General features: G+C 52.5%; 8 protein-coding genes across 8 annotated transcripts; 3 read left to right on the forward strand and 5 right to left on the reverse strand.

Annotated features, from left to right (window-relative positions):
- Window positions 1–1,649: 1,649 nt before the first annotated feature.
- DACRYDRAFT_76428 (RBP11-like subunit of RNA polymerase) lies at window positions 1,650–2,951 on the forward strand (the record flags this gene model as incomplete). Its single annotated transcript, XM_040776200.1, has 5 exons — window positions 1,650–1,728; window positions 1,773–1,844; window positions 1,890–2,127; window positions 2,184–2,732; window positions 2,782–2,951. The coding sequence occupies exons 1-5, from the start codon at window positions 1,669–1,671 to the stop codon at window positions 2,949–2,951; spliced, it is 1,089 nt and encodes a 362-aa protein (XP_040630998.1). The 5' UTR covers window positions 1,650–1,668.
- A 129-nt stretch (window positions 2,952–3,080) lies between these two features.
- DACRYDRAFT_20741 (uncharacterized protein) lies at window positions 3,081–5,302 on the reverse strand (the record flags this gene model as incomplete). The annotated part of the gene is made up of 8 exons (XM_040772060.1): window positions 3,081–3,230; window positions 3,277–3,852; window positions 3,899–4,219; window positions 4,299–4,508; window positions 4,554–4,644; window positions 4,689–4,774; window positions 4,857–5,170; window positions 5,281–5,302. Coding segments are annotated over 5 exons (873 nt in total), but the record flags the coding sequence as incomplete, so codon positions are not given.
- Window positions 5,303–5,868: 566 nt separating this feature from the next.
- DACRYDRAFT_76433 (carbamoyl phosphate synthase small subunit) lies at window positions 5,869–7,240 on the forward strand (the record flags this gene model as incomplete). The annotated part of the gene is made up of 2 exons (XM_040776201.1): window positions 5,869–6,043; window positions 6,091–7,240. The coding sequence occupies 2 exons, from the start codon at window positions 5,869–5,871 to the stop codon at window positions 7,206–7,208; spliced, it is 1,293 nt and encodes a 430-aa protein (XP_040631000.1). The 3' UTR covers window positions 7,209–7,240.
- Window positions 7,241–7,265: 25 nt separating this feature from the next.
- On the reverse strand, window positions 7,266–8,049 carry DACRYDRAFT_20743 (uncharacterized protein). Its single transcript, XM_040772061.1, has 3 exons — window positions 7,895–8,049; window positions 7,496–7,846; window positions 7,266–7,449 (listed from the first exon to the last, which is right to left on the reverse strand). The coding sequence occupies exons 1-3, from the start codon at window positions 7,985–7,987 to the stop codon at window positions 7,363–7,365; spliced, it is 531 nt and encodes a 176-aa protein (XP_040631001.1). The 5' UTR covers window positions 7,988–8,049; the 3' UTR covers window positions 7,266–7,362.
- An 875-nt stretch (window positions 8,050–8,924) lies between these two features.
- DACRYDRAFT_63729 (transcription factor Tfb4) lies at window positions 8,925–10,342 on the reverse strand (the record flags this gene model as incomplete). Its single annotated transcript, XM_040775738.1, has 8 exons — window positions 8,925–9,159; window positions 9,213–9,249; window positions 9,299–9,434; window positions 9,483–9,608; window positions 9,667–9,821; window positions 9,869–9,910; window positions 9,955–10,094; window positions 10,152–10,342. 8 exons carry the CDS (start codon window positions 10,337–10,339, stop codon window positions 9,066–9,068), a joined length of 918 nt encoding a protein of 305 aa, XP_040631002.1. The 3' UTR covers window positions 8,925–9,065.
- Window positions 10,343–13,717: 3,375 nt separating this feature from the next.
- Window positions 13,718–14,750, reverse strand: DACRYDRAFT_114517 (uncharacterized protein; the record flags this gene model as incomplete). The annotated part of the gene is made up of 3 exons (XM_040769835.1): window positions 13,718–14,143; window positions 14,194–14,492; window positions 14,543–14,750. 3 exons carry the CDS (start codon window positions 14,748–14,750, stop codon window positions 13,793–13,795), a joined length of 858 nt encoding a protein of 285 aa, XP_040631003.1. The 3' UTR covers window positions 13,718–13,792.
- Window positions 14,751–15,187: 437 nt separating this feature from the next.
- On the reverse strand, window positions 15,188–16,005 carry DACRYDRAFT_93538 (uncharacterized protein). The gene is made up of 2 exons (XM_040777165.1): window positions 15,807–16,005; window positions 15,188–15,761 (listed from the first exon to the last, which is right to left on the reverse strand). The coding sequence occupies exons 1-2, from the start codon at window positions 15,945–15,947 to the stop codon at window positions 15,423–15,425; spliced, it is 480 nt and encodes a 159-aa protein (XP_040631004.1). The 5' UTR covers window positions 15,948–16,005; the 3' UTR covers window positions 15,188–15,422.
- Window positions 16,006–17,407: 1,402 nt separating this feature from the next.
- Window positions 17,408–18,249, forward strand: DACRYDRAFT_20747 (uncharacterized protein). Its single transcript, XM_040772062.1, has one exon. It carries the CDS (start codon window positions 17,792–17,794, stop codon window positions 18,113–18,115), a length of 324 nt encoding a protein of 107 aa, XP_040631005.1. The 5' UTR covers window positions 17,408–17,791; the 3' UTR covers window positions 18,116–18,249.
- The last annotated feature ends 1,531 nt before the right edge of the window (window positions 18,250–19,780 follow it).

The following is a 19,780-nucleotide window of genomic DNA, read 5'->3' on the forward strand; positions in this document are numbered from 1 at the left end:
CCTTATGTCTCTTGTCTGGTTGGTCCCATATGATCTATGACTGATGTCTCATGTTCTGGGATCTGTCCTTCTTGGAGTCAGGTGATTGTAGCATCAGCTGTCATTTGGGGTGTCATGCCATGTGACTGTGCTCTGATTGTTGTCAATTGCAGCTGTCCACAATTGATTTTAGGGACATCCCCTGACAAATGCATTCCCTGACAAGAAGGTGGTACACCTCAAGAGGTCATAGGTGATTGAAATGGGGCTGAGGGGCAGGTGGACTATGAGGGGGGCTGAACTGGTGATCAGAAGAGCAGTTCTGATAAGTCACCCCAGAAGGCAGGCTATTTTGAGGTTCATTCCACAGATATGGGTCATTCAAGGAATCATAACCTGGATCTTCTTATGGGTCAAATGCCATCTCACAACAAGAAAGGGTGTCTGCATCAGAGGGGGTCTGAATCACCCCAGGAGGTAGGCTGGTTCAATGTTTATTCCAGAGGTCAGAATCATTCAAGGCATCATAATCTGGATCTGCCCAGCAACCAGATTCCATCTTGTAAGAGAAGAAGTGTTTTAGATAGTGAGAGAAAGAGAGCAGACTGAGAGCAAGAAAGAGAGGGAGGGGAGGAGACTACCAGGCAGACAACTATGATGTATGCATGCATCACATCACATGAGCAGGGGTAATTTCTTGGATGACCCCATTCATAGAGGGGCACTCCATGCAAAACCTGTGACCTTGGGCTGGTCACTCCTCAATTCCGCAGGCTAACTAACATGCATCAAAGGTGCTGCAGCCAGGGCAGATCCCTCCGCCATGGCTCGTGTGCGCAGGGCAGCTCCTTCAATCATGCCGGAACCCATGTAGCCTTTGTTGGCATGTAGCTGAAAATGTAATGTCGTACCGGTTACGACGAGAACACCCTATACTGTAGACCTCCAACTCGCAATACATTCCTTTTCTACTTCCAGCCTTAGGAATGCTGGAATGTTCCCCTCGATCCAGATGCGGAAGTACGCGCCTCCTCCTCCTTCACCACACCACAGCGCTTGAGAGAGAGCAAGCCAAGCTGGGTGGGGAAGCGAAGTCCCGGGACCTGCGAGCGCGCAGATGACATCTTGGAATGAGGACGGAATGGAGTAAGACGCAGCAGGGTTGACAATATGTACATCGATTTGACCCTACCGTACCAAGCGAAGGAAGGCACTCCCGTCCAAGCCACACCTGTCCCTTGCCCTCTTAAAGCCCATGTAGTTCCCTCATTTCCTCAGTCCTCTTCTCCCAGTCCTCCCACCCCACCCCAACCCAATACTCCTTCCATCTCTGTAGGCCTGTAGGCCCCTCCCTATGCCGTCTTTCTCCAGGTCGATGTTCCCCTCCAGGCCAGCACACTTCTGACCAGGACATGACGGATCATGTAACAAATGTAGGAGACGGGGGTTTCGGATCTGCTTCTTAGTAGTCAAAGCAGAGTAGAGCAGCAAGTGTAGAATAATATTTGACACAACAGTTTACAGAGAGAGGGAGTGAGGATACCTCTAGGTTCGAGCTCGCCCAACAAGGACGGTCTGGGACAGTCACGTGGCAGTGCTTCAGGGACCGAACGACTTTTTCAGTTCAGTCTCTGTTGACTGACTGGGCCTCTCCCTCTTCTTTTCTCTACAGCCTTTTCTCTGCAGGAGATGCCCGAGGAGATACACCCTCACCGATTAGTGCATATTGCCTCGGAGCGCGTCTCTCATGTACAATTTTCCCTATTCGGCCGGATGTAGCTCACGTGATATAGGTATCCAGCACCGACTACCCAGGTCACTGGCCAGGGGAATCGTATACCTGGGACCTCGAGTTTTTCCGAAAAGTCCGTCATTTCTTCCGTTACCTACTCCTACTGACCTTTACCCAGAGCTTACAAGTTGACGTCAAGCGTCTCACGCCCACTACAATCGACTTCGACCTCGTAGGGACAGACGCAGCGATCGCCAACGCTCTCCGGAGAATCATGATCGGGGAGGTGGAAACGATTGCAGTGGAGAATGTGTGGGTTTGGCAGAACACAAGCGTCATGCAAGATGAGGTGCTGGCGAGTAGGCTGGGGCTGGTACCTTTGAGGATCAACCCGGCGAGGCTTGAGAGCTGGACCCGTGCGTACTCTTCCCTACTCCCATACTCATTGCTGACGGAGTATGCGCGCTCACAGCGAACGCTGTTCCAACCGATGCAAACACCATTTCTTTTGAAGTGCAGGTTACTTGCACCAGCCGTCCCTTTCCGCCAAGAGGGAGCACCGACCCCTCAGAGCTGTACGAAAACTCGTCCATCTACGCCTCCCACCTCCGGTGGAAGCCTGTTGGTGCGCAAGCAGCACTTCCAGACTGGCTCGCCGACCCCCCTTCTGTCGCAAAACCCGATATAGTTCTCGTCAAGCTTCGCCCGGGGCAGGAACTCAACATCGAGATGCACTGCGTCAAGAGCTGCGGGAGAGACCATGCAAAGTACAGTCCGGTCGCTACTGCAACGTACCGTCTGTTGCCATATATCCAGATCCTCAAACCAATACCGGAGCAGCTGCAAGCGAAGTTTATGCAGAGCTTCTCCCCCGGTGTTATGGGGAAAAGAAGGAATAAGCAAGAGGAATGGGAGGTGTTTGTCAAGGATGCGAGGAAGGATACGATGAGCAGGAACGTCTTCCTTTATCCCGAGTTTGAGGGTGCGGTCAAACTCACTCGAGTGAGGGATCATTTCCTGTGTACGTCCCACATCCCGCTTCTCTCTCTCAGGCAACTAACCTGTTGCAGTCACCATCGAGTCAGCAGGGCAAATGGCACCCAACGCCATCCTTCCAGAAGCGATTGCCGTCTTCAGGCGAAAATTGAGGACCGTGTCAAAAGCACTTGACGAGCTCATGCACCCTCCTGAGGATGCGGAGCCAGAGGTGCAGGAGGGGGGGATGGAGCTTGACGCTTAGTCTTGGGCCGGGTGGTTGTACTAATACAATACTGTGTTATTAATTTCATCGATCTGTGCTTGGGATGTTCTGATCAGGAAGAGTCGTGCCGAAATTGATGATCAAAGAGTGTCTGGCGATATTTCTAGGGGAGAGTTCACAACATGATCATTAAAGATATCATGAGTCTCCTACTAATGATGATCCGAGATTAAACACGAGCATCAGAGTTCTAGTGCATAACTGTTACGAGGGCACGCTTCCCCAGTTGTCCACCATCTCCGATGCACCCTCTCTCGCCTATCTTCCAATGAGCTTCAGGCCACATGGTTTAAATTTTGATTACCTTCTCGATCACTGCCTTGCGTCTCTCCCTGGCCCTCCGCTGGAGTTTCATCCACTTGCCCAACGGGCTCTCGGCAACCCCAATAGCCGCTTCGAACCTCTCTACTTCCCCGCGGCATCCGCCGGATCGAATGCTACTCCCGAACGTCGTTTCTCGTCCCACTTTGCATGCTCCTCCAGACGCTCTACAAGCGGCTTGAGAGTAGTTGCGAGCTTGACACTGCTGAACCTTTTCAGCATCCGCCGGACGAGGATCGTCACTGGCACAGCAAGCTCGGGGAAAGCTATGGTCTGCGCACACATCTCGAACCATTCTCCGAGCAGGTAGGCGCTTTCCTCCGCGAGGGCATCTTGGTACAGTCTGGTGCGGACATACGGTGCTGGGACGCAGATGAAGGCTTGCAGGTCGAGCGGACGCTGGGTTGAGGGCTTGGGCTTGTGCGAGAGCTCGGATGATGTGAGCATTTGCAGGATGAAGGGAGAGAGGGGGACGAACACCCCCGTGTGGCGGATCAGGTGAAGGAGGGAACGGACGCAGTGGAGATGCAGTGGGAAGTAGCGGGGTGTTGGAATCAGTCTACGTCCGTTAGATACAACTGAAGGGACCTGAAAGGGAAACTTACTTGATCGCCCCGATCGTCACTTGCATGTAGTGCACTCTCTCCCAGTGCATCCCAATCACACGCCTTGGCGAGGACCCCAGCCCAAAAGCCGAGCGAGTGCACATATTGCCAGTTATAGACAGCCTTGTATGCCTCCTTGCTCTTCACTTTCATACTTTCCCTGAGGTGGACGGCGAGCTGGCGGATATACGGAATGCGTGCTGATACGCCGCCTCGTGGTCGAGGGTGTACAGCTCCATAGCAGAGTTCTTCATGAGGTTGATCGAGGGCAGGTGTGCACCGTCGTTGCCCGTGAAGAGCGGACGAGAGAGACATAAGTCCCTTTCAGGCACATGTCGAGTATACTCTGGTCGGGACTAGCCGCGAGTCGCCGAATAGCGAGGAGCGCAGTCAGGCGCACGTCATCGAACCCGCTAGCAGCTGCTTGAGGTAGTCCTTGACGACTTTCCGGGAAGAGACGATGTATGGGATCACTTTCGTCGACTCGGATAGGATGAGGAGCTTCATGTCGCCGTCTGGAAGCTGGGAGAGGAGGTGAAGAACGTTACCGAAGAAAGAGAGAGTCATCTTCTGCAGGGTGGAGTGTTTCTTCGTCTGTGCGGGAGGTTTGCTGGGAAAATTAGTTGAAATCTTAGACTAGGTGGGAAGTTCGCACTAGCATCTGTCGGGAAGAGTTTTGTAAGGTAAATGATGGGAAAGGACGATCGACGTGTACTTCAACGCAGCAACAACAAGCTTGTTATATACTGCACCGGGTCAGCGGAAGGTAAGAAGAGGGGGAACGACGAACCGGCCGAGCTGCCTATGGAGTACGCATATTGCGTCCCATCTTCTTCATTCATATGTACCGCGACACGGAATGCGAGTAGAAGGCGTCTGAGAGAACGCAGCGAATGGTGCTGTGTAGGTGTGAGCTACGTGAGGATACGCATGGGAGAATTATCCCTCGAGGATGGACCTCTGCCACGCGTGTAGCATCTCCTTCATCACCTCTTTCGCAGTGGAAGGAACGGTGATCTCATCCTCTTCTTCTTCCATCGCGATACCTGCTTCGTCCACTTCCACGTCCACATCTTCAGCATCCTTAATCTCCTCAGGCTCGTTCCCAAACTCCAGCAGCTCCTTGTCGTTCTCCTGCAAGTATTTGTAGAATTTGGGATCCACCTCTTTCAAACTCTCCAAATCCATCTTGTGTGCCTCTTCGTCTGCGTCTAGATCGTCTACAGAGGCGAATGACTCGTTGTCGTCCACTGCGCTGCTGTTGTCGTCCTCTCCTTCAGTCGCCGTCGTCCATAAACTCACCACCAAGTAGATCGTCCACGGTCATTTCGTTCGGTCTGCTAAGCATTAGCATTGCTCTTTGGCATGTGTTAATCCCATACTGGTCATTATCCTCTGCCTCTTAAGTGAGCACCATCCTCATCAACAGCTTTTGCTGTCTTCTCCTCCTCTCCCTGTTTCCCCTTCCCTCTGCGTTTCTCAATCTGCTGCTTAACCTTCTTATGCTTGTGCCTCTGCTGGATCTGCTGGATCTGCTGCTTGAGTTTCCAGAACAGATGAACCTCTTTGTGACCTTTGCAGTTTTTGCCATAGTGTTCTTAGTAGTAAACATGGTCAGGATTCGATGAAATTTCCCCCCAGTCCCACGGGTTCCCCGACATGATACCTGTTATTTTCGTTCCAACCGTCACAAAGTGGTGCGCTTCATAAATTGCGGTTGAAAGAAGTTCGGCTCCGGGTCAACGTCGGAAGCAGTGAATTTTTCACTCACACGGCCTGAATTTTCTGTTACATCCCTTGCCAGCCTTGGACCTCGACCACCATCTGCACCTCGACTAGCCCACCCCGGCTCATGTTCACACAGTCCACAAGGGACGACTATCTCAGTGACTACGTTTACTCTCTGCTCGGTTATTAAACGTATCTGCCCCAATACCCCCTCTCACACAATCAACATGGCGTTTCGAATGATGATCAACTTCCGTGTGCAGGTGCCCAAGTTTGCTAGGGGCATCGTGACCCCAGCAGCGAAGACAGTGCCTGCTGCATTACATCTCAAGACGGGGCAGACGTTTAAAGGACGCTCGTTTGGCGCGGAACGCAGTGTCTGGGGAGAGACGGTCTTCTCCACATCCATTACTTCCTGTATGTGCTGGCACCCTGCAATCAATACGCATCTGACCTCTTTGTAGATACCGAATCTATGACCGATCCATCCTACATGTACCAGATCCTGGTGTTTACCACGCCTCTGATAGGCAACTACGGAGTGCCGAAGAACGACGCAGCCACAGACAATTGGGATGTCGGTGTCGTCCTCGAGTCCAAGGGCATTCAGTGCGCCGGGGTGGTCGTCGCTGACGTAGCGGAACGTTACTCGCACCACGCCGCGGTGGAAAGCATCGGGGACTGGTGCAAGCGGTCCGGCATTCCTGGGATAACGGATGTCGACACGCGTGCTATCACCACTCTCCTCCGGGATCAGGGGACGACACTCGGCCGCTTGGCCATAGGGCAGGATGCGCTCCTCCTCCCTCCGGCGGCTGAAGAGTATTGGGACCCATCATTCGACAACCTCGTTGCCGAAGCGTCAACAAGCGATTCCTACGTGCTCAACCCGGACGGCGACGTCAACATCGCCGTGCTAGACTTTGGCGCGAAGGCCAACATCCTCCGCTCTCTTGTTAGGCGCGGGGCGCGCGTTACAGTTTATCCCTGGAACTTCGACTTCAATACCGTCCGCGACCAGTTCGATGGCATGTTCCTCACCAACGGGCCTGGGGACCCGAAGCACGCCAAAGCCGCTATTGCCAACGTCCGCCAGACACTGAAAGAATGGGACCGCCCAGTATTTGGTATCTGCATGGGGCATCAGATTATCGGCCTTGCCGCCGGGCTCGACGCATACCGGATGACATTCGGGAACAGGGGGCATAACCAGCCTGTCCTGGCGCTTGCGGATAGTGGCAGTATCCGCGCTGGCCGGGTATATGTCACGAGCCAGAACCACCAGTATGCGCTCACATTGCAGGACCCGTTCCCCAAGGGCTGGGAACCGTTCTTCATCAACTGTAACGACTCCAGCGTGGAGGGGATCAAGAGTACTGCTGAGAGCGGTAAGAAGGTCTGGGGCGTACAGTTCCACCCTGAGAGCGCGGGCGGGCCACTGGACACCATAGAGATGTTTACGGACTTTGTTCAGGAGTGTCGGGCGGATAAGGAGGCTAGGAAGGGAGGCCAGGTTGGACTGGGAGACGCGGTTGCCAATGCGGGGCTGTTTGCGGTCATGGGGGGCTTGTTTAGCGAGTGATTAGAGGAAGGAATGTACCGTGAATGAATCTACGTGACTAGCCATACAACAATCCAGCGTGTATTAAAATACAAGTGCTCGACAGGGAATCCACAGTAAGATATCGGCAGTCGTACAGCCGTTCGAGTGGAAAGCACTTTGGGTGCTCTGCACTTCACTCTTCAGTAGAAGGAGGCCAGGTATACTCCCACCCAGCGGTTTTCCATATCCCCACCATCTCCTGAGCGACCTCGATCCAGAACTGCCTTCATCAGCCCCGTCCCACCTTGCTAGAGTAGACAGCTCACCTCGGTGTTCTTCATAGCATGCAATGCCACAGTATGCACATCATGTGGTATGGTACCTCCATACCAGTCCCCCATCCTCGTTTTCATATCCACCACCTTGACGGGCGCTCCATCCGGTAAAGAGGCAAACCACCCCGCGGTGCGAATATCCTCGATCCCCTTTGTCGAGATCCCGGAGAGGGAGGCCGAGCCCAGCCAAGCTACGAGCGGCCAGGAGAGGGCGTAGGCGAGCCCGCGCATGTAGAGCGGGTAGCAGTGCATGCAAGAGCCCCACCATGTGCCCCAGTAGACGAGTTCGGAGCACGACAATTCGGAGAAGGAGGCGAGCACGTTTGGTAGTATGAGGAAGGTCTGCTATTTGTTAGCTGTTGGGGTGCATTGAGGTGAGGGGGCACGCACATCCTGGTCGGCTTTCATTATGAACCTCGGCTGGGCGCCTTCTGGCAGTCGACTCGCCCATTGGAAGAAAGCGTACGTCTTGCCCTCATCCATGTTCTCCTCTATATCGAGGACGACGATATCCCCATGCGCTCTGTGCTCGAGCTGTATGATTTCTGCTTCCTGTGGGTTGGAAGCGTCAGGCTGTCCGAGGATGAAGCGGAAGTCTACAGCTGGGGAGCGGGCGTTCAGCCCTCGCCGCTGAAGAGTGCGCATGACAGCTCGTTGTTCCCAGCTTGAGGCGGTAGAGAAGACCCCCACGAGCAGGAGAGGACCGAAGGAGGGATCGTCTGAGCAGATGTGAGAGGAAGGTGGTGGGACGATGACGAGCGCGGGGAGCCTATCGTTGTGCATGTAGTAGACGTCTTGCTTGGGCCCTGTGAGTACCTCACGGGGAAAGTCGAACTCCCACGTAGGGTTGGGCAGCCATGGACAGATGACGGGCGGGATAGATGGTAGTTCGGAGGGAAGGGGCTGCTCGAGCCAGTCAGGGAGGACGTCGACCAGGGATAGAGAGGATCGATGCTCACCTCCTCATTGTCTATCAGCTCTTCGATGTGCTCGCTGCCATCGTCTGTGAGAACATGTTGATCTCTCCTCTTGAGTGTGTATCGTCCTTGCAGGAAGGACGCGTGTCCAACAAAAGCGACGATGATGAGGATTGCCAAAAGGGCCAGAGGGCGAGAGAGGCGAGGAGAGATACGTGGGAAGATGGACATTTGTCGTCGTCGTCGTCGAGGACGTTGAGGACGTCGAGGAGAAGTGAAGGTAAGAACGCAGACAGCGATCAAAAACTGCCTTCGCTCTGGTAGATATCCACGGTCAGAGTTACTTGGCAAAAGAAGTCAGCGTCAGTTCTGTATCGCCGTCGCCGTCGCCGTCGAATGCAGTACGCTTTCAGAAGTAAATCACAATTGATTGGCGTACTTTCGTCTGTATTTTGATTATAATGCAAACAAATGCATTTCTAGATGGATTTCAATGTTACGAGTTTATATATTGCATTGTGACTCAGTACGTAATAATACACTAATGCCTGCTGCCCGAAGCTGATCGTGCGTCTTCGGGCACGAAAGCAAAGCAAAGCACTGTAGTATACAATTGCAAAAAACTTGCAGAGTGACAAGCCGGACTATGCAGTGACCGTCCCATTCGAATGCGTATGCGCATGCCCGTTGAGGTTCATATTGCCAAATCGGAGGAGCGTATCTGGCGAGAACTTGGTACTGCCAAGAAAATGTCAGCGGTTGTGTTTTCATCCTCGCGGACAAACGCGTACCGGCATGTCGAGCACTCCAACACCGGCTGACAGAATACTTCCCCTCCTGATCAGACTGTTCCCACTCCCAGGTAGCAAATACTCACTAGACAGGCAGACCGAGCACACATACCCGATGTCAACAATCTCCTTATGGCAGAAACACGCAGCGCGGAAATCGACTTTATCAAGAGTGGGCACGGCGAGCGTCTTCCGCGTTTCCGTCTCGCTTAGGAAACACATCTGTTTCTGGTCAACCAACTAATAGATAGGAGGTAGGAGGTGGCGTACTGAGAGGTACTGCAGAAGCGCTTCACGCTGTGTTATGGGTACGAACGCGCCTCCTGTGAGGTGACACGCCTGGTGCAAGAATATCACCTCCGACTCGTCCAATTTGCACACATCGATTGCTACTTTCTACTCTGTGTATCAGCATCCTGTACATTCTACAACCGTTACGCAAAGAGAGACGCACAAGCTTTTGAGCAGAGAATATACAGTTCATAAAGGGGATATAAGCGACGCTGGCGTCGGGAGAGACGGAGAAGAGGAGAATGCGGGAGTGGGGCGGAGGAGGAGGGGCTTCGGAGGGATTTGAGGGGGGTGGGGGGTTGGAGAGGCGGTTGATGTCTGTCCATCAGTTAGCGGATTAGTCTATATTGGGAGGCAGGACATACAGCAGAGAGACTTTGTGAGCGCCCCGACGAGTGCTGGTGGGACTGCACGATGTTAGAGGTTGTAGACAGGGAGAATGAAGACGCACCATCCTCCTCGACCTCCTGCAGGTCCTCCACCTCCTGCTCGACACTCCTCATAAACCCCTCATCCACCTGACCAAAAACATGGAACGTATTCTCGTCTGCTTCTACCTGCGTACTCCCCGCTGGCGGGTAGAGTATCATACTTCCCACCCCACACCCGTTCAGCACAACTCTCACCCAAATGACAACAGGGACAGACCTTCGACCCGGAAGAGCACCGAACACGCTCACGCTGTTCTCGTTCCTCAGCGCTAGGTGGGCATTTATGAACACGAGTGCTTGAGCTAGGAAGTCCTTCAGTCTTAGGGGAGGGGTGGAGTGGGAGAGGGCATCCCAGGGGACGGGGGTGAGGTCGAGGATTAGCGAGAGGTGGGAAGGGGATGACATGCGCCGACCGTGACTGCAAGAGGTCAGGGATGCGTCTCTCTCTCTTCAACCATGATACTGTGCTACATCAAGTCATCGTTATTCTATCTATTTTGTATCCTCTCTTGCCACGCCGCCTGACCTGGCTCCGAATTCTACCTGCTTGGACAAAGCATTATCTCGGATTCCATGCAAGCAGGGCTTCTGCGGGTTCTGCATGTCAGGTGAAGACGAGCACAAGCGCAAGTTAGAAACGCTGCAGGAAAAAGAGCTTGTCATATATTCATTCAGAAACGGCGCGAAAGAATCCAATCATGTACATTGGGAATCGCATACACCTCGTACGAGAAAAGGCAACCTCTCCTTTGTCAGTTGACGACACCGGTGGTCACAGGCTAAAACAGGCACTGCAGGCCGCGGGCTACAAAACATTCAGTTAAATGACTACTGTTCGTCGGGGCACGTACAAGGGAGGTACCAGCTGCGATCGCATCTTCAATGCACTGAGCATCATAAACCACGTTTCCGAACCCGTCTTGGACAGCCTCGACGCAAACCATGAAGCTTGACGCAAGCTCGGTGATGCAGGCTTTGCGTAATTTCTCTGAGTTCGTGCTAGAGAACATGCAGGCGAAAGGTGCTCACTCGTAATGTCACAGCTGCGGGGAAGGACACTTGCATTGGTAGTGCCGATGAAGGGGACAAGCAACGGCAACTCGTGCGTGCATGTTGACGTGGTTTGTTGTTCAATCAAGCGCGACTGCCAAATAGTTGAACATTGCCTAGATTATATACCTTTCAGACAAGGTATCAACTTCAGAGCCTCTTCGATCTTCTTCAGCGCAGAGCACATGCTCTTGAGAGCACGTTGATCATCGGTAGACCAGGAATAGACCTCTCATATGTGACGCCCACGCCCAGGTTGGACGGTGCATAGCACGTCGACATGGGCCTGTCACGATCCATATGCAAAAGTTAACTTGTACAGAAGGATACAGGGGCTAGCAGATCGCCGACATGCAGAATCAACGGGAACACGGAAGCCAGATATGCATGGCGCAAAGCATCCTAACTTGTTGCCCTGCTTCTAGAAAACGATCGGCCGACCGGTCCACCTACGAGCACAGAATTGATAGTTGCAAGACGCTATCCAAGCTCGTGATCTCTATAAAATTAGTCCAGCGAGCGCCTGATTGAAGGGACACATGCTTGATGCAATGGTCACTGGCCGATCCTGGAAGATGATGGTGGAAGAAAGAGACGTGTCCCTGACCTCTCTAGCTCTCACTCTTCGTCAACGTGCACCTTGTCTCGGGTGAAGGAGATCTTTTTCTTCTGCACTAAAATACGCCTTGGAACACCTGCTGAGGATAGCATCGAGGTCGACCAACGTGGAAGGTCGCGAATATGCCCCTGGGCCTATTCGTCATGTGCTGCGAATATCACGGACTGTTCTTGTCATGTGCCGGTCATGTATCTGACTACCCATCGCCTCTTTACCCAAGTTTCGAGCTATCCTCCTGAACGCCAAAAGCATGTCTGCTCAGGAAAGGAGAGGAACCTGCCACATGGACCTATAAGGCTGCTCAGCATCCCAAGTACAAACCAGTGTTTTCAAACTTGCCGGGATGTTCGATGATAGTCCTACACAAGACTGGCTGGAACTTATCATGCTGGCTAGCCTAATCCTCCTTCGGAGCCATGGGCGTAATGACACGCAAGAAAGGACAGTCACTGAACTGAGAGGGAAAGTGGATCTGGAGCGTCTTGTCACCTGGACAAAACCAGGAATCGGCCGTGTTGGGTTGTCATTTGCGAGGCCCCCGACGTCTGAAAGGTATATAAGGGGAGCGTTTGGTCTCCTCAGTGGGTATCTCAAGAATCGTTAACCCACGATGCGCGCCTCGTTCAATCTCACCTCTGTAGCCGTCCTCGCCTTCATCGGCCTGAATGTTCACGCTGCCGCCATTCCCAATAATTGCAACATGCTCTGCACGTCTCTCCTCTGTCTCGACTTCAACGGTGATACCGATGAAACATTGCAACAGCCTGTATCCAGGCCCTCGCGCCTGTCCTGCTAGCATGTGAAGAGGCCTGGGACGACAAGGGAAGGGATATCCTGAAAGATTTCAAATGCCTGAAAGATGGCGTGGTGGCTGCCATGCAGGTGATTCGTATCTAAAGGCGCAAGCATATCATAACCGCTGACACGTCTTCAGCTGGACGCTTGCTTGGACTGCTTTTGACTATGGCGCTTTCAAGTCCCTCACGTACAAACACGATATATGTCTGTACAGTTGTTAATAATGTAAAGGGCCATGTTTAGCTACAATGTACAAGAAATGTTTTTCAGTAGTTGATGAAATGCCACCTCCGTATGGCTCACCTCCGCTCCGCCAGGACCGGTCCCCGCAGTAGCAGAGGAAACGGAGGTCAAGCACTCCAGGAAACAGAAAGTTCCCCCTCTTTTGGCATAGATTGAGGGAGAAGCGACACGAGCTGCTGGGGAGGACGACTTTCGGTGTTGGCCGTATGTAGCTAGCTGCGACCGCGAGAGGAAGTGACGAGCGGCGGTATCGGTGCTAATTATCCGTGTCGAGTTTGCGCCAAGAGTGGCAGTGCAGGACCCTTGCGCAGCCCTGAGGCACCGGAATTTGATTCCATTAGACTATCTATGTAGCCTATATGTATATAGGGACGGATTGGCCTGCCGCTGCAGGCCAATTCATGCCACTTTACCTATTCTCCCCTAATCGACGACTCGACATCCGTACAGTGCTGACTTTGTTCACTCCGTGACGGAAATGAAGACACTGTACGCGAACCCCCGCACAGGCACGCACGGAATCGTAGGCGGCCTGAAGGCCGAGTCCGACTTTCTGCTCAATTGATGGTTCCTCTACCAGCAGATCCTCGTGTGTGAGAACTTCCAGGTCCGTATCCGCTGGAGGTTGACTGGTACAAGGTATGTGAGAAAGCATGCTCGAGTGAATACAATATACGCCAACAACCATCTTGCGATCATCTGTTTGGAACTCGTGTTCCGCACGAACGAGAGCATCGCTAGCATAGGCGGGATGTTCTTCTCAACGTTTTTCGGAGGAATCGATTCGAGCTGGGCGACGCCGTTGCAGCAGCACACGTGTTATTGAAATGTGGAACTCTGGACGGGGACATCAAGCCACAACAACGGCAGCGGCCTCACTTTCGGAGCTAGTGGTGTTTTTAGTCCATTGCGATGCAAGAACGAGGAGGTTCATGGGAGCAGCCGTGGTTCGACCTGGTGGCTCTCCTCACGACATCAATCTTGGGTATTTTCATGTTCTCACAGGTTTGGGATTGCTTGATCGATACACGAGAGTAGTACACCACATCTCGTCACTTGATTTTACCTGTTTTATAACCCAAATTCATATCGTCGTCAACTAATTTACATACAATGACTATGGGATACATGAAAGATTCTGGACTAGATCACCTAGAAGCCCGCAAGGCATCGATAGTCGTCTCCAATACCTCAGCTTTGCGCATCTTTTCCAGCAATTCGTTCTTCAATTCTTTGTTCTCCTCTTCCAGCTCCCCCATCCTTCTCGTCTTATGTGCATTTGATCGTTCTGCTGCCAACAGCTTGCGTTCCAGTCGCTCAATACGATCCGGAAGCCCGTTCAGGATCATAGAAGCCGCACGCAGGTCTGCTATCCTAACTTCATGCGAACTGCTCAGATGAGACGGTGTATTGAATGTTGAAGCAGGTGCTGTTGATGTTGCAGATGGCGTATCAGGAATCCCGCGAACGTTGGACGCTGTGACATGGAAAGGGTTGTTCTGCGACCATGATTAGTGATACATCAAGAACTAAGAACAGATATGCGCACAGGATCATCCTGTATCGACTGCCACGTAGAACGACTTGGACTCTCCTGGGTTTTGTGTTGCGGAGTGAACTTCAGCTTCTTGGATGGACTCCCGCTAAGCAACTCCTCCATGCCGTCATCCGACTCTATGGTCTCATCTGCGGGTCGCTTGGTCGGGCTGGACTGAGACGGAGGCGACCCCAATCTTCGACCCGAATCGCTTGCGAATCGGGTTGTTGTTTTGGGAGTGTATGAGGTGCCCGCCGCTGTCGACTGAGAGGATTGTGGTGAGCTACCGGCCATCAATTGATCTTCCCACTCTGATAAGTTGCATCAGCATAGACCAAGTCCGAAACCAATCACAGCGTACTGAAGAACTTGCATGGAGCCTCCTGATTGTTGCATTCTTTGTGATACTGGTAAGCGAAACTTTGCTGGACGAGGATGCTCGATGACTCACTGTAGAACCATCGACCCTTGTTCGCATCCGTTTTCGCCTGCAATCTGATCGCAATATCTCCATGGAAGCATTTCACCGTTCCATTATCTTGAAGACCAGACTGTACGCGCGTTGTCATGCCTGTACTTGTGCGAGTTCTCAAAGTGGACGCAGTGCGTGATCTAAACATTACGATACAGACTAACGGCTCCTGGCTGAACGTCTCTTCTAAGCTTAGTTTTGATCCCGCCCCGTCGGCACTTGGCTCACCGAGGCCTCTTTTCCTTTTCTCCGCAACTTATGCATATGTCTTCATGTTTTTTGACATAATGGAGCTCCCAGGATGAAGTGTGATGGGTTTCAGCCCATTATACAATGAAGAAATAAAATTGGCCGTAGTGAGGAGCGTAAGATATATCGGTCGCCACCCGATTCTTATTAACCAATGGCGGCACCTACCGGTTGGAACTTTAGAAACCAAGAGTTAACTGGTAAACATAATCTATTTCCCAGATAGCCGAAGGTAATTTAATTTCAGGCAGGATAGAATTTACATGTTTTGCTCAGGGGGGTTGAGAGTAATTGTTACAGATGATGTCATAACGCACAACTAAGTGCGTGTAAGAGTTGTCAAATAACTCTGTGTCTTCGGAGCTCGCCCGGCGAAGTCCTGACATTTAAAACGCTTCGGAAATATCCAAAATTTATACGCTTTTGAATGAGTTAGTAAGATGATGATTGACTCGGGCCAGGAGGATGGAATCGTCTTGCATCGTCTTCCCAACCAATGGGCCTCCTACGCGCACGGTCTTCAATACGCTGATTTCTTGGTCTCGCTTGGTCCACCATTAATGTTCAAGGGGTGCTTCAGTGAGCGAGTATTTCTTGTTGTGTGCTTCCACATATTGTGCTTTTTTCTGTCCAAAGCCACCGAAGGGTGAGGATATATCGACCGTGGCCACGTATGTAGATTCCAAAGAACACTTTCATTGGAAAGCAGTTTTGTTTTCCCGGATCTATGACCAAAATAATGGTATCGTAGAGCACTGCATGGAGGCCCCAAAGGAGCCTCTCTTTGAACGGCGGGCTCCTCATGAAAGTGCTCCAAAATGTTCTCACAGCATTTCAGAATGAGTGTAACTGTTTTTCTCTGTTCCCAATTAGCACATAATCGTTTTGTAGTAATTGAACTTACCTGCAATTGGTGCCCTCGCCGGCCGAAGTAAAATGTTGAACATTGAGATTGGCAATATTCGGCCATCATCCGTTTTCCCCAGCTTCGGTCTGCGATAGAGAAAAACGTCTCCCGCCGATAATATGGCGGAGAGTGCCCCATTTCAGGCAGGACTTCTACTCTGAATACGGCCTCGACTCGGCCCTTGCCAGCTCCTTGGAACAAACCGAATCATTTGCGAGCCCCCGAGCATTCCAAGGAGGGGCAGTGATCGGGCAAGGGTGACAATCCTCATGCTGATGTCCCGTACAAGGAAAGGTCCAAAGATGATCCCGCAGTCAGAGGCCGTGTTGCATAGAAGGCTGGGTTAATACCAGACTGGTCCGGCCACCGGACCGCCTGCTGACGACAATCTCTGTTGAGGATTATTCACGAGTACTTGGGCGGTGACCATGTGGGGAGCGAGGGATGAATGCCGTTATGGCCATGCCTTCAATTGTCGGAGGTAACAAGGTCCCTCCTCCATGAAGTGAAAACGGCCTCGTCAGCTGAATGGTTGCACGCCCCCATAGATTACTCCATCGCTTGAGACACGCAGTATTACAAGAGTCAGGGGTCAAGCCTCGAAAACTGGAAATTATTGTCACACAAGCTTAAATAGCCCCGAAAGTCGTCGGTTTGATACGAAAGCCGACTGCCACGGACCACCGCTGATGAGAGCCTTATATCGGATTGATGCATGAAGGTCATTGTTGTGAGAAACGCTCTGCCGTAAGTTCCATCTCTGGAAACATACCAACAGAATCAGCTCCCAGAGTTTCTCCTTGACAATGCGAATATCATCAGCTTTGCTGACTACCGGAATGCACATTATGGTTGCGAGGTTACGGTGCTGGGCGGATCTGTCGGGGAGCCCAGACGAGGAAACAGTAGGAACCAATAGCATCTTCCGGAACCTGAAGCGCCCGCCAACCGCCTTTCGGCTTGCCGGCAGCAAAGCGGGTAGCGCTGGGCAGGCACAGCTTTTGTATAGATAGCTGTGAGGACCACCTGGCTGCCCCACAGATTTAGATGTGCCTGTTCGGGAAGGAAATTCTACCCGCTATTTTGCCAGTGATGAACGAAGGATTGCATGAGGTCGTCATCCAGTAATCGTAATCGGGGGGTTGTGAAGGGATTTTGGAAGCGACACGGGAAGTGATGCAAGGCGACCTTTTTGCTGGCGGGAGGTTATTTCTAGCATCGTTTCAGCAGGGTAACAATTTCTGACGGACAGGATATTGGAAGAACAGGTCTCCGTTGCCGGGAGGGGAATCGGGGAAATCACGTTCGGTGCACTCCGTCCAGCGCTTGATGGACCCGCAAGGCCGTGTTCACCCGGTCCGCAGATGGCGATATGATCGGGTTTCCACGTTTGACATCTCTGAGCAATATTAATAAGCACTAGGCAAGATGCGGCAGAGGACAAGGAACAAAGGGCATGCGATCTTCGCACCTCGGGAATTCGCTGCATGTCCGTGCGTTGGCGCTCGAGCGATGATGATGTTGATGGAGACGAACGTGCAGGAATCGGGGCTGATAATGACAATACAAAGCAGACAGGATAAAGATCGGGCTGTGTGGATTGTCCTGGTTCTTCTTCCAAGAATGCACATAGTAATCGGGCCTCACGTGTGGACAGAGGATATCGGAAAAGAAGGGAGGATTGGAACCCCAGGGGGTCCTGCAATCCGAGAAAGATCGTCCAGCGTCTCGACGTCAAAGACCGATAGGCCCACTGGCATCAGACAACAGAGCAGAAGAGGACCGACATGCCAAACTGGTGGTCAGACAGCGACTGCGCGCGCGACACGTGTTTCGAACGCCTCACTTCGCCGCAGAACGAAGATGTCCAGCGGGTTGGTGGTCGGAATGCTTCTGAGAGAGAACCGCTGGGAACGTCCTGCGTGTCTGGGTCGAACCGCTGCTTATAGGCGGAGGTTGAACGGGATGCTTGGTACCCAGACATGGGCAAGGCAGCGTGTGCTGGCAGCTTGCTGTCCTTCCGAGCGAGCGCTGGGGGGGTCGCCTACGTTGCATGTTTGCCAGCAGAGTGTTCGCTAGCCCGGGTTATCAATACTGCTTGCGAAGGATTGCGTTCGGCTCAACTCTCTCCTGGGAACGATGACGTCTGGGGGTACTGCCAGGCACGTCAGATCGCCGGTGGAGGGGAATCAGGCCTGCCCCGCAGAGGCAGCGGTCCAGGAGAGGTCAGAACTCCGTGGGGCCCGCGATTCGAGTTCCGGTCCTCCCTCGGGCGTGTGAACACCATTCTCATCAGCGTCGACTAGGGCAGTGGGGCATGGACAAAACCAGGCCAAACAAGTTTTGTGCCCAAACGTTTCGAGCGCTAAATACACGGCGTCTAAGAGGTTAGACGCTCAGCCCAGAGGCGGTAAGCGCTCTTGTGGTTCGCGGCAGCTTTCGGTGGATTAAAGCTTATTGATCATCGAGACAGACGCTGGCGTCCTCAGGGATGATGGGATGACAGCAAGAGTGCCAGCATTACTGAAGATGGGACTGAAAAGGCGCGGAGGTGTCGGAAAAGAAGCAAGGTGAAGTGAGCGCGTGATTTTCGTGGGCGCGTGTTCGTCGGTGATAGCATAGGAATGATCAGATAAACAGTTCAAGCCGGCGCCCGATCACGGGCGCTCCATGTGCGGCTCGCACAGCATTGATTGTGCTGGCAGAAAAGAGGAGAAAAAAAGAATAGAATTGGAGTGCTGCCGTGCGCGAGTCTGATCAGCGGGCGACGTAGCGCTGATCGGCGCGCGTCAGAAGAGGAGGAATTCTACGAGCGGGACCGAAGAGGGGTTGCGGTCGATCATGAATGTATGGATATGGATATGATTTAACCCATTGTCATTTGATTACTGTGGGTTGCTGGACTACAGCGGCATTGATTGACGACGGGAGGAGGGGGGGGGAACTGCGCAGCAGGCGAGGGATTACGGAGAGGGCGGGACGGGCGGTTATCGGCGAGCGCCCAGAAGCGGAAGAGGAAATACGGTAATCGGCCGGGATTTCATATTAGACCCCTAATTGATTCCGTGTGGATGCGCGCTCGGCAAGATGCATCTTTCGGTCTATCGTTTTTCACCAGCCTTCGAATGCGGACCTTCCACGTCTGTTGTTAGGAAGCACGCCGGTAGGGGGAGGGAAAGATGGGATGATAACACACATGAGAGGCAAACGATTGGGCAACCCGGACGTAAGGACGCGCCGAGTGTGGGCGGCAGAGGTGAGGAGGGATGTGATCTGAACCGTTAGCTCGGTGCTTTATTTATTGCGGACAAGCTATGGGCGCTCCTGCCGGGGATAGGCGCCTGCCAAGTGCGGGTGGGGTGCCACACCAGGGACGCTCAGGGTGAAAATTGGCCCCGTGTGCAATCCGGGGGCAATAGGACTCGAGACACCGCTGGACACCACAGGGCGCTCGTCTTTATTGGGAGGGGGTGGAATGGGAAGAGGGATTTCAATAGAATGATATGGTCGAAGTTGATATGCAAAAGGATGCCATAATTTTGTGTATTTGTTTCTATTCGGTTGTCAAGGGGAAAGAGCGGAAAGGGAGAAGAAAGGAAGGAAGGGTTATAGAGGGAGTGTTCTTCATCCTAGGCGCCCGAGGGGGGGACAGGAGGATTATTTGATACAAGGGCGCTTTACGGGGGTCATAAGGGTTAATTCTTTCACATTATTATTGGCATAGTTATTATTATTATTATTTATTATTATTTGGTTATTAGTTGTATGTTATCCCAAGTTAGTATACTTTTGATGTGCTCTTTTTATCCGCCCGGGCGCTCACCTTGCTTCTCTCGGCTCGAATCTCCCACCATACCTCGAACTCTGCATGATTTCTATTTAGTCCCTCACTCCCCTCAAACACTCCCAGTTTCCCCTTGCTGCATCTCCCGCTCAACCTCACAATTCATATAGCCGCCCGTATTCCCCCC

This window comes from Dacryopinax primogenitus, assembly GCF_000292625.1.
Source record: "Dacryopinax primogenitus strain DJM-731 SS1 chromosome Unknown DACRYscaffold_4, whole genome shotgun sequence".
NCBI classification, from domain to species: domain Eukaryota; kingdom Fungi; phylum Basidiomycota; class Dacrymycetes; order Dacrymycetales; family Dacrymycetaceae; genus Dacryopinax; species Dacryopinax primogenitus.